The sequence below is a fragment of the Metarhizium robertsii genome, assembly GCF_000187425.2.
Source record: "Metarhizium robertsii ARSEF 23 chromosome Unknown MAA_Scf_7, whole genome shotgun sequence".
Taxonomy (NCBI): Eukaryota; Fungi; Ascomycota; class Sordariomycetes; order Hypocreales; family Clavicipitaceae; genus Metarhizium; species Metarhizium robertsii.
Window position 1 is genome coordinate 303,091 of NW_011942215.1, and position 12,940 is coordinate 316,030.

General features: G+C 54.4%; 2 protein-coding genes across 2 annotated transcripts; one reads left to right on the plus strand and one right to left on the minus strand.

Annotated features, from left to right (window-relative positions):
- Positions 1-3,817: 3,817 nt before the first annotated feature.
- Positions 3,818-4,513, plus strand: MAA_00857 (Actin cortical patch SUR7/pH-response regulator PalI; the record flags this gene model as incomplete). Its single annotated transcript, XM_007818855.1, has 1 exon — positions 3,818-4,513. One exon carries the CDS (start codon positions 3,818-3,820, stop codon positions 4,511-4,513), a length of 696 nt encoding a protein of 231 aa, XP_007817046.1.
- A 1,052-nt stretch (positions 4,514-5,565) lies between these two features.
- On the minus strand, positions 5,566-7,636 carry MAA_00856 (map kinase; the record flags this gene model as incomplete). The annotated part of the gene is made up of 2 exons (XM_007818854.1): positions 5,566-5,958; positions 6,044-7,636. The coding sequence occupies 2 exons, from the start codon at positions 7,634-7,636 to the stop codon at positions 5,566-5,568; spliced, it is 1,986 nt and encodes a 661-aa protein (XP_007817045.1).
- Between the last annotated feature and the right edge of the window lie 5,304 nt (positions 7,637-12,940).

Here is a 12,940-nt window from a genome sequence, read left to right on the forward strand (position 1 = left end):
CCCGAGCGGGAGGGAATGAGGCCGAGGGATGTGCATCAGATTCACGGCAACGCAGTTGCTATGAAATCAATAAAGGAGAACAACCACCACATGACAAGCGTTGGAAATGGTGTCGCTGCTTACGGCCGCAGTGGTTGCAATGAGTGAAGCTCGTCTTTCGACTGTCAAGAAGCTTTGGCTGCCCTGCTGTCTTTTGGCCATCCAACCGCCATGGATGTTGAGCTACCAGCGAAACAAAATGTGCCCAAGTACGTTCAATCTTAGCATGGGTTACATCAGGAATCGGATTACACTGTGCCGCCATCACCGCGTCTGAGTTTCAGTTGGAACTCTAGTATTTGAGGGCTTTTGTTGCTCGTTTTAAGAGACGCACGGTAGTACACGAGCTCTACTTATTCAAACCCGACGCAAACTGCCTCTCGAGCAAGGGGGCGATATCAAGCAGGACGCTGTATTATCGAATATCGCCACTTGACACAAGCACTTTCCGCCCAACTCATAGCCAAGTATCCCGGCCCTCTGGAATCAAGGCCCTTTGGAACTACGACGCAGACAAACGCCCAGCGTGTACACTCGGCAAACGAAAGTATAGACAGGACCACGGAGGGCTGCTTCAACCGTGCTAGATTGGTCCTCTGGGCGTGATATGAGTCGTTCCTGCTACAAAGTAATCATGATGGAAAGAAAAGAAGAGAAAGGGCTCTCGCGCAACAGAAGACGCCATGTTGCACTGGAACATGCAGCATGTGCCAACACGTCAGTCTGATGATCCAGAAATAAGCTTGTGCATAAATTACGTTGGCCATCTGACAAAGGCGGCCACCACGCCCTTGTTCCAGGCTACGCGTGGCTTGAATATGGGCTCATTCAGGGAGAAGAGCTGAGTTCAGACGAACGCGAGTATATTCATGCACGCCATTGCCGAGGCGGGTACGTTGCCGGCATCACACGCACACTCGACCAAGACGCTTGCGTGTGGCTGTGAGGTCTACGTATGTGCCTGTCTTCCGCCAAGACTCGCGGGATGAGAGGGTGATGTCTCTATGAGCGAGACATGTCGAATGCGTTTGCTGGCGAATGAGCTCGTCCATGTCGCTGGCTCGCTGCCCACCAAGAAGTACCGGACAGTATAAAGCAATATCCAACCAGAAACTTGAATATGGACTTGTGGCTCCCTCCATCCCTCCTAGCACACTGCCGGCACGGGATTCGCAGACTCTAGGGGAAACCACGAAGCAGCATCGCACAAGAGCTTTGCTGGAAACCTTGAGCCGGTACATTGCCGTCAGATTGTCGCATGTCGAGGCGGTTTCCCTCGTTAGGACGAGTCTTTACTATGCAATCCCCTGTGCAATACGCTACAAAAACGACAACGCACCCATTACTCAGCTGCAAAGCATTGCCGGTCAAAACTCACATTTTCCATCCATCCCGCCCCGTAGATGGTGACGGCCGGAAACACGCCAGACCTCACGGCAACTTACGTGTTCAACTTATGTGTAGTGGGGGGCTTCCCCCCGCCACTGCAGCAAAGCTGTATGTACATACCCATGGCATGATGTTGCCCGTCTTGGCGGTGGGAATCGATGCGTTTAATCGCTGCAAATGAGGAAGACGGAGAGCAAGTGAAAATAGTTGTAATGTTGCCGTCTGTAGAAAAAAAGAAGAGGAAAATGTCCACGTTTAGAAACTCAATTCCATGTGGTGTCAATGGTTCACCGTTTCATCTGAGCACGCCAAAATAGAAAGTCGCAAGAGTCGAGATGCACAATGAGAGTGTCAACGTGGTTCGCACAGCACCAAGCCTGCGTGCGTCGCACAAGCTTGGGCATTGCCGCTAGACTCGAGGGAACGACAACGAATCGTCCAGTATGTCTAGCGACGTCATGCAAACCCAGCCAAGCGGTCAAGTCCGGCGCAAAGCCTGGCGCAATGGGGTCAACGAGGTCCCGCAACGCAGTGGTGACACTGGTGAAGCACAGAGGATTGGAAACCCGGCTGAAACCTCGCTGCAGCACGAGCACGAGCACGGCGTGAGCCATTGATACTCTCCGTGCATGTGCTGGTCTGCCCGGCACTCGATGGCCGGAGCAACAGGCCAGCTGTGAATTACTGGGGCGGAACAGCTCTCGCCGGGTTTGTGATTCGATGACATCACAGCTCGGCGGTGGGGCCAATGGTGGGCCGGAGAAGCTCCCTGGAGCTCTGCGAAGGTTTCCCGCTAGTGGAGAATTGAGCCCACCAACTGGTCGGGTTGGTCGGCACACCCGCGGCACTGGAGGATACAACATGTCAAGTCTGGTCAATAGCTCGTGAATGTTCTTGGGCCAGGTTGAGGGCTGTTGCGAGAGCTCAAGCGCTTGGTCTGGCGAGCTGAGGGAACACGGGGAGCACAAGGTGGTGGAATTGGCGGTGCAGGCGGCGGGTGACTGCCACGATGCCCAGGGGATTGAGTTGATTGAGCATATGCGAACGGGGTTTTTATTTTATTTATTTGTACAAATTACATCTAAGTATACTACGTACATGTAATTCACAGCTGGACAGGGAGCTGCCACCTTGAGGTGCAGGGGCACTATTAAACAAAACATGAGCGTGAACCGCCAATTATTCGACCAATCATCAATAAGCAACTAGTCGTTGGTCATTGTACTCGTACATGGCCATATCCGCAAGACTATCGCCTCTCCCGTCAGGTGTATGCTCTATAAAAAAAAATAATCATAGTCGTAGAAGTAATAACCGTCATGAAACTGGGCCCAGGTGCAAGAGTGTCGCTGTTCTCAGCCATGGTCTGCGGCATCATCAGCCAGCATCGCCTGCCCACTCCATCTCCAATCCTCCCTCCCCCATCTGCACTGCGCAGCTGGGCCAATGGATGGCAATGCCGGCGCCCGCCAGTGTCGTCATGGCCAGTCTGCGAGGTCCACACCCATGGGCACCGGCGCCACGGCAGACGTAACCAAAACAAAATATTGAGGCCCAGGCCTGGCAATGGCTCATGAGGTAGACGAGGACACGCACCGGCTCCATGGCGCCGTGCGACCCGATCCAGCCCGGCGCAGAAGAGCAGACGACGTCAAACATACGTTTTTATTTCTACCGGCCGCCAGCCTGTTTCCTGTTTCGCCTCGCAAACCACCTCTGCCTCTATTCCCCCTCGCGCCTTGTGTTGCAAAAGCTTGGTATTTCCGCTCCCCTGCCTCACCATCACCATCATCATCGGTGGGACCACACGAGCCAACCAACCGGTCGACGCTTATCCCTGCTCGTGCGCATTTCTTGTGCCCAAGAAATAACAACACAACCTGGCCCGACTGAGACACAGAGCTGCGCTAGCTTGCGACCAAAGCTGCCCGCCGGCTCTTCCCTCGAGCAAGCTTTCCATCACTGCTCTCATCTGCCTCGATCCCCGGCCTGTCTGGTGAGCTAAAACGCACCAGTGCCAATTCAACGTTCCCACACTTGCCAAACGACAATCGGTTGCTGTGTGTCGCGCCCGGATACAACAGCCAAGCCTATCGACGCTACAAACGTGGCCGCTCCCCGACCTGCCCGCCTCTCATATACCAGCATACCCTCCCCCTACCTACCTCCCTCCTCGAGCCTCTCCTCTCCATATTCTCCCCATCTCCCAACACGATACGCAGCCGGCAGGGCTTCCGACAATTGCCAAAAATGGTGAAAAGTAAGTTTTCTCTCCTCCCGCCGCCCGCGCATCCCCCTCCCCCTCCCAAAACAACAAAACCAGCCATCACCAACTAACCACATCTCTCCTCCTCCCGCAGACCTCCCCCTCGGCCTCGGCGGCCTCGTCATGCTCGCCACCTCCATCCTCTTCCTCTTCTTCATCATCCTCGCGGGCGTGACCGACTCGACGCCCCTCAACAAGACGTACTTCCTGCGCGCCCACACCGACGGCATTACCGGCGCGCGCGCCTACTCGCAATGGACCTACTTCTACATCTGCGGCGACAACAACCAGGACTGCACGAGCGCCAAGGCCGGCCTCCCCCTGGGCTGGGCCTGGGCCGCCAACGCCCGCAACGTCCCCGACGACCTGGGCGGTAGCTACGGCGGCGGCACCACCTCGTACCACTACTTCTACATGTGGCGCTTCAGCTGGGTTTTTATCCTGATCGCCCTCTTCTTCGAGGTGCTCGCCTTCTTCTCGGGCTTCCTCGCCTGCTGCGGCCGCCTCGGCGCCGCCATCGCCTTCATCGTCACCGGCGTCGCGCTGCTCTTCCACGCCGTCGCCACGAGTCTCTTCACCGCGACCTTTGTCGGCGCCCGCAACGCCTTCAACGACGCCGGCCGCAGCGCCGACCTGGGCGCCTACGGCTTCGGCTGGATCTGGGGCTCGTTCGTCGCTGCGCTCATCGCCCTCGTGCTGTTTGGCCTGGGTATCCGCGGGGACAAGTCTGGCGGTGGTGCCGGCGGCGGCGGCCTCTTCCGCCGCAAGAGGAGCACCCGTTCGTACGAGGGGCGTCGTGTCAAGGATGAGTATTCGTGAGGAAGGCGCTGGGTACTGAAAAGGAAAAAAGAGACTATATAGTTTTGCGTTGCCGTCTTTGCTTGGTGGTGAGTGGCTTGGCTTGGTTTCTGCCGCGTGTTGCAAGTCGAATCCACGCTCCTTTCATATTTCCGGCGTTGCGTATCTTGGGATAAAGATGCTTTGGCATTTATTGTTTGTTTCTTATTTATTTATTCATTTTTCTTCTTTTTGGAGACAACATCGACGCTCATTTCAACGATACCAACGGCCGCGTATACGAAAAGGAGGCGGGAGGCGTCCGTGGCTACGGACACGCACGCAGCGCCCTGGTGTACATAATAGCATACATACTCACTCGTTTAGCAAAGGAGGATGGATACCCATGCGGTTGGGGTGTTGTGGAATTGGTAATAAATAATTTTGATTTAAATGCCGTGACGGGAGGTGCTGTTTGCGCACGGTGAACTCTACGTGATGCACTTATAAACAAACCTACCAGTTGACCCTTGCCATGCTGTCAATCCAGCACCAAGCGCAGCAAGCGTAGCAAGCCCGAGGAACAACTTCACAAAGATGACGGGACCAACATGTGAAGCAGTCCATGATTGTTCATCATTCACTCTATGTACATGGTCCCCCCTCCCTTTTTTTTTCCCGCGATGCAAACTCACCCCCGCCGACCTGAAATCAAAAGACCAACCCACCCGCGTTGCCCGTGTATCATGCAGCGTCTACTCTTACCCCATGCGTATACAGTCCCTAGATAAAACCTATAATAAACAGCAGACAAACCAAAATAAAAAAAAGAAAAGAGGAACAAGAGAAAAAAGCCAACTGCCCCAGACACAAACTCTTCACAAGGCAGCAAACACACCTAGCTAGTATTCGCCAGTCCACTGGAAGCGCTCCCCATGCACAGTCGAAACGAGATACCAGCTCTGTGTCGGCGGGCGACAACGTCGGGTATTATGCCTCACCCTTTCCATTTTCAGCAACAAGTATTCGGGCAGACTTTGCCAGGGGGATGCGACTGCGATCATAAGGGGTTTTTTTCTTTTCCACGCTTAGACTCAAGGCTTCCTGTTCAACGGCGGACTGCTGTTGGGACTCACGGAATCCAGGGGCACTGCATGCAGCGCAGGACGAGAACCGTCGCCGGCCTTGTCCTTGCCGCCCTCGAGGACGCCCTTGACCCATGCTGCGACTTCGGCGTCTTCGGTGTCGCCCCCGCCGAGCTGGAGGTGGCCCACGGCTTCCGCTGCCTTTTCAGCTTCCTCGCCTTCCTCGACCTCTTCCGTTATCGTTTTGGGCTTGGAGAAGGTCTGCAGCCAGGGGTGGTTGAGTAGCATGGCGTACGTGGCGCGCATTTTGGGCATCTTGTGCAGGCAGCTGGCCACAAAGTTTTGTGCAGTTTCCGAGTATCCTTCTTTGGGAAGACCGGGCGGGTCGCCTTCTACAATGGCCTGGATGCGCACGTTAGTTGTCGTGTTGTGTTTACGCCGTCATAAGCCTTTTTTTGCGGCCCATGGGGGGGAGGCGGGTACTTACGTTCAACTGACTGAAGATGGTGGACGACACTTCAGGAGGGTATGGATATCGCCCCATTGCGCATTCAATAATGGTCAGGCCCAAACTCCAGATATCACTTTGCACGCTATACGTTCCGTCAGAGCTGCCGGTTGGGGCCATTGCTCCGCCAGAGATTCGTTCGGGGGCCATGTAGCTCTGACAACCAATGTTCGTCTTGGCTATGCTGGCAACCAGGTTACCGCTGACGCCAAAGTCGCAAATCTTGACCTGCCCTCTGGCGTTGACCAGAATATTCGTAGGCTTGACATCGCGGTGGATGATGTTGTGCTCGTCTTTGAGGGACTTGAGCCCCATGACGGTGGAATAGGTGATTTTGCGCAGCACGTTTTCGGGGATGCCGCCGCCGTACAGTTTGTCGATGGACCCCCCGTCCATGTACTCGATACAGATGTAGACTGCTCCCTCCTGGAAAAACGCACCGTAAAAATCGATAATGTACGGAGAAACGCACTCGTGTAAAATCACCAGCTCCTTCAGGATAGTAGAGAACTTGGCGTCGTCAAGCTCCAGTCGAATCTCCTTCATTGCCATCAGCTTACCGGTCGTGCTGTCACTGCCATTACCGCTGTCTGGAGACGAGGCCTCGCCGGCGGTCGCGGTTGCCTTTGCCTCCTGGGTGTCCACAGCCGCATCTGAAAGCGAATGTGGTAGCCGCACGCCCGATAGGCCATGTCCAAATCGTGGAGCTGACGGTTTGGCATGCTTGACTTTGTAGACGGTGCCGTAGTTGCCCTTGCCCAACTCGTCGAGTATTTGCACCTCGTCGAGAGAAATGGTGAATGTTTGCCCGCTGGCAAAATTGACGCCAGTTTTGGTGATGGTGGCGGCTCCGTCAAACGTGATCCAGCCCTTCTCAGCATCAATGTATTTCTTAAAGTCGTCCAGTTTCGACCCGAGACCGGATCCGTTGGGCTTTTGTTGGCCGCCTGGCGCACCGACCTCCATGTCAGCGAGTTTGGGAGCACCGGCCCTCCTGAGGCCGGAGGGGGGCTGCGTCGAGGTCCCGGCGCCCATATCGGACAGCTTCATGCCGAATCTTCTCTGGCTCAGGGACGGTTTCGGTACCACGGGATCCGAATTCGGATGCGGCACAGGGCTTGGCCGGTGCATTGCAGCTGCTGGCATTGCCAAAGCAAACCCGTTTCGGCCGGGGCCTGGGAAGGAGGGCGACGGCGAGTTTGGGGAACTGGCTATGGGCGACCTGCCCATGCGTGATTGATGAAGAGCCCGTGCTCTCGCCATGACATCGTTGTTCATGACGCCACCTGCACCAGTAGCAAGAGTCGGCGGGGTGTTTGACGGGTTTCGCGCTCTCCCCAACAATCCCATGGATGTTGAATTCGAGTTCATGTTCCGCGGGTCGGATACGGACCGCAGCGACGGCATTCGCTTGGGCTTGTCTGCGGCACATGGTTCTCCAGGCACCGACTCGTTGGCACAGCCGGGTTCAGAAGCTGCATCACCATCACATGCAGGAGATGTCGACGACTCTACGTCTTTGGATGGGTCCATGTCGCCCGGCGTCACCGGGATCGAATCGGAGCCGCTCATCGCCGCAGCGGAAGTGGACGAAGCGATGAAGCAACGGTCCTGGGCGGATGGCGCAGCCGCTTCCGCAAGAGAGCTTCGGTGTACACCATGCAATTTTCTCGGGCATACGTCGTCGCGCTGTAGGAGAGATGGCAGATCTACTCGATCCGTCGTGAAGTCCGGGATGGTGATATTGAATTGTGAGCGGGGGGGAGAGAGAGAGACGGGATTGTCGCGGGGGGAGGTTTTGGAATTGAATCAGTGCATAATCTGCACTTTGGTACGGAGTGACTACCCTAGGCAGTGTTGAGTAGCGGGGCGTAATGTGGGCTCAAGCTAACAATTGGCGGAGCAGGACATCAAAGTAAAAAAAAAAAGCCATGGACTAGATAGAAACCGGACTGCAACTAGGAATTGACGGTTGCAAGCTGGGAAAAGGTCTTGTAAAAAAAAAATTTGGGTTGTCGAATACTAACAGTACTGGGTAGTTTGGGTTTGCAAATGTCGACCGGCTGATTGGAGACAAACTTCAACGACGACTGGGGAACTGAGGCTGGCAATAGTCTGGTTATATGGTTCAAAGATTCCATGTCGCGAAAACACGGCCCCTATTGCCCAACAAATCACTTGCCACAACGTTCTGGCAAAATGGCCCCCATGCATGCCTGTTCTCAACAAGGTACTACAAGAAACGACATCAACAACGACATCAACAACCAGACAAGAAAGAAAAAACTCTTTCCCAGTGGAACTTTATGCCTGATGCCTCCAAGTATAGACGTCTTGGGCAGGCAATTTTGTGACAACTCCGTCCCAGTGGCTTTGCGGCGCTCATGGCTCAGGGCCTCACCGACGTCGATAGTGGGCCACAGTGGGGCGCTGCCGCAACCGGGACGCCAGCGTCAACCAGACGCCTCACCTGTGCAACTTCACATGTTCCACCAGCATGCCAGAGCTGGAAGTGAGGCTGCGAAAAGGCACGGCATCCAATCAAATATTTTCCATGCCCTCTTGAACTAGCAAAAAGGCGTCGAGACAAGACAACAAGCCGCGTCATGCTCGTTGTTGTTTCAACAGCTGGCGTTGCTAAGTGACTCACCGTGTCTGTTGGACGCCGACATGTTGGTGCTGACATCGATCATGGCTGTGCTTTGGGTGGGAAAAAAAATGTCATCGTCTCGCCGGTGGCCAGGATTCTCGGCATTGCTTCCCAACGGACATGGATGGCCGGAATTTTCTTCTTTCTTATCCTCCTTTTTTCTTTCTTTTCCTTCTTCCAGGTGAGCATACTACTGTCAAGCCATGCATCACCCCTTCAACCGGTCAAGATATGGGGTGGCTTTACGTTGACGCGGTTGCCCAAGGCTCTTCCCGGACGCCGAGGCGACAGTCTGGTCCTTTGAGATGAGAGAACGGAAACGCAGGGCCGCGCATTCGCCTATACACCATGATAAAGGCTTTGGGCCATTGCCTTTTCCTCCGCGGAATTGTCCGTTCCTAGCTGAACAATGGCTTTCTCGTCTTCCAACACGGCGCAAGGGGCTGGCATGTGCCCCGTCGGGCAGAATATCTCTGAAGCCGTTGTGATGCCACCAGATCGCATTGAACCCAAAGCCCAATGGCAGCGAGTAAAACGAATCGACGCCCCGTCCATCTGCTCCGTACTAGGTGACAACCAAAGTCGAGATAAGGTTGTAGGGAAGCTTGCTCACCGAGGTCGTCGTGGCGTGGGGACGCATGACGCATCGATGATGTCTCGGCCTGTGTGTGTAATGTTAGTCCATGCGGCCAGATTTCTACTCATGTCACTACCAAACGAAAAAGCGTAAGTGAGCTGCTCGGCAGAAAGTTCGTTACGGCTCACACAAACAGGGGTTGTTCGTCTTGGTACGTCGGCCAAGATATCTCACCTACCCGTGTGGGAATCTATTGCAGAATCTTGCAACTGTCCATGGTTCGACAGTCCCAACCGAAGACGGCATGATGCATGATCTGATCTGCGGAGTTTTCCATGTTCAAGAGATGGCGGCATGGTAAGTTCGTACGGGTGCGCATGCTTCAAGCCGGATTCCGGGATAGATGGACATGGCCCAAGGTTTACATGCAACTTCGGTTGCTTGGTAGCATCGCGTATCAAAGACACGGCAGTCCAGCCGTCGCTTGTCACATTGAAGGACAGTCGAGGGTCGGCGAGAACTACCCTACGTCAGCTAGTTTACTTGACAGAAGGCGACATGTTCCGTCTACACAACTCTAGCATATCGAGAGCAATTTGCATGTCCCGGAGCTCATCCTATATGAACCAGCTGCATGGCTGTTTTCAGCAACCCACCAGATCGGGGTTTGATAGTGGCGTAAGCATCGCCAAGTACCTTGGCAACCAAGATATATTCCTCTTTCCCTTGCACATATGTATCATGGTCTCCATCTGTCGTGTCCCCTGTTTTGGCCAGCAGCTAGATGTCGAGATAAGAGGTTGATACAAAATTGTATGCTGCTGTGAAACAAGCGAAGGCATCATCAGCCGCTCGTGTAAGTCTGTGAGAAGGACAGGACTACGGTAGTATGGTCTGCCTGACTCGACGTCGCTGTACAGGCGCAGTGCGGCATCTCAGGATATGAAACCTGTCTCCTGTCGTTGTCCAGCAATGCATGTGATATCTCTCAGGGTAGCACCATTATGTGCCAAGCCGTGGAGGTTCATGGACAGCACATAGCGCCGTGGTGCGGGGAGGTTCGAACGCAACCAATGTCTGCAAGAACATCAAGGTATACTGAGAAGAGAAGAAACTTGGCAAAGATCCACATGAGATGTGATGCGACGGGTTTGGCGAGAAATGAGGAGGCATGTCGCGTGTCCAATTTCTTCCGATGTGCAAAGAATCTGGGGGTCCTAGCGAGCGAGAGGCCGACGTGATGCGCCATATCTGAGAGTCGCAAAATCTACCTTGAGTGGCTTGACGTCTTTAATCCTGTCCATGCAACTAGATCTGCTTTGCGCTTATCAATCAGACCACTGAGGAGCCGGAGGCCGCTGAGCGTCACCGCTTCCTGCTGGTTTACCCAGATTCCATCTTGTTGCCTATGGTCTAGCGCATGTACGCACTTGAAGCTAGAAACAATTCGGCAGGTTACTGAATGCGTCACGAGTAGCCACGAGTGGTGCTTGTCATGCTCGTCCCGAGAGGCAGAGCCGCCATCCGAACATGTACGTGCAATCAACGAGCGGATGTTGATGCATTTATTCCTCTGCAGATTGGATTTGCTAGCCTTGCAAACCCCGCGTTTCGAACACTCGGCAAAGTCTGCATCAAGGCCATCGCATTGGGGGCAAACAATCTGGGGTTGAACGCGGCCATAACAGAACCACAGTCCAACCCAGTAGCCATCCATCTCCAGCCCATGCCATGTTCGGACCGCCCCTCCGGTTCGAGGTGTTGATGGGACTTTTCCATTTGGCTTGCCGTGTCGTCCGTATGTACGTGGCTTTATCTCGGAGCGCCCTGCCGCTGCATATCGGCCACGCGCTACAGAGAAGTTGGCACGGCTCGTAATTTTTGTCGCAGCGGCGCTTTGATTTGGCCAATTTACTCCTTTGAGCAATGACGCCCAAGTCGACAAGATTCATATGGCAAGGCCTCCACGGTACGATTCATTTGCGTCTACCGGCAGGAAGCATGGTGCGTTCAAGGTGATATGGCGCTTGTCGAATCCTGCCCTGTGCGACCCGGCGTGCCCTGCAGTCAGAATCAATTGGCATTGGAAGCCCATCCGGAATCATCTTCAGGACGCATCCTGCCAACCACGCACCATCCAGCCTTGCAATTGCGTGAACGCAGCCGGCTCAAGGCAAGCATCGCCAGTACTCTCGCGAAGCCAGCGCCATACACAAACAACTGACGCCTCGGCGGCAGATTGAGGCGTCGGTGGAGAGAACCGGCGGCCTCCTCTCGCACCACACGTGGTCGACCTCTGCACATCCACAGGATCGACGGAGTCCCAAACAAGACGCCAGGTTGCGCCACCGTAAGCTCAAAGATGTGGGAACGGGCGAGATAGCAAGGACCCCCCGGTCGCGCGACAAGGAAAGTCGATGCGATGGGGCCGATGTGGCTGGGAGTTTGGGAGTTGCATCACCGGCCATTTGTCCCGGTTGCGCCTGGTTGAGATTGTATGTACATATTCCAGGTTGACGACGAGACTTCAAACGTCGGTCCAGAGTTGAGTTTCGGCGATGGCGTTCGCGAGGGGATCGAGCCATGGAATGAATTTTGGCCGCGATGCCACCACACTAGTAGCTTGGAGGGAAGTTTATTCTGAATTGAGTGTGGGGGAGCCCGACCGCACGTCAGATTGATCTGGCTGTTTGAACTCGTGTGAGACCTGACCGTCTCACACCTGTCCCGAATCGCCAAATGATATTGATGCGTTGAATGGCGTGACCGGCGGTGGATACAGAAGAAGAGCGAAATGCTGCAAAACGCAGCAAGATTGGGCAGAAAGACATCCTTTATCAGCGAGAGGCAGGCAATTGGCCGTCATGGTGAAGCAAGCGGCTGGCTGGGAAATTTGTTGCTTTATTCTTCTTCTTTTCGTTATGAATGGAACGCGCAGCGTTAAATGCACTGCACCAGATGTTCAATGCTATTCAATGTTGCCAATTCAGTGTTTGCCATCAATCATTGATGTCAAGTGTCAGTACATGTACCCTCGGTGCTCGTACCTGGTAGGCAGCGTCTGATGTACTCAGTACTGTCTGTTGAGCTTGTACGGAGTACCGTCCAGCGCATCGAGCGCATCGAGCCGCTGTCAATGAAACTTCAATGTTGACGCCTCCCGGACAAAGGCGCCGTGGGGGCGTGTTCGGTCCATGTCTCTGGTTCGCTGTTGCCTATCAGCGCATCGCCTTGCTCTTGCTCTTGCTCTTGCTACCAGCACACCCAACTAGGCCAGCCCACTTACTAGACCAGACGGCTAAGCCATTCCTGGCTCCCCATTTTTCTTTTTCTTTTCTTAACGCCTCCCGTGCCCCATCGGCTTCAGATAGTACTAGCTAGCAATGCTATGAAACCAAGCTGCGGCATCCTTCCAAGCTGCCAAAGCATTTCCTTTTTCTTTCATTGCCTCTCCTCCAACATTCTGCCATGATCTTCCCTCTTGGCAGTTCCATGCCGTAACAAGGGCTGCATACTTCGTACATTGCTATTCCGCCTAGGCCGCAGACAGACATTCTGCCACATCGTCCCCATCGGGGCCCTTCGAATCATTGGCCCACTCAACACTCATCTCGTTCAACAACCGTGCCTGCCGTGATACTGCATTTCT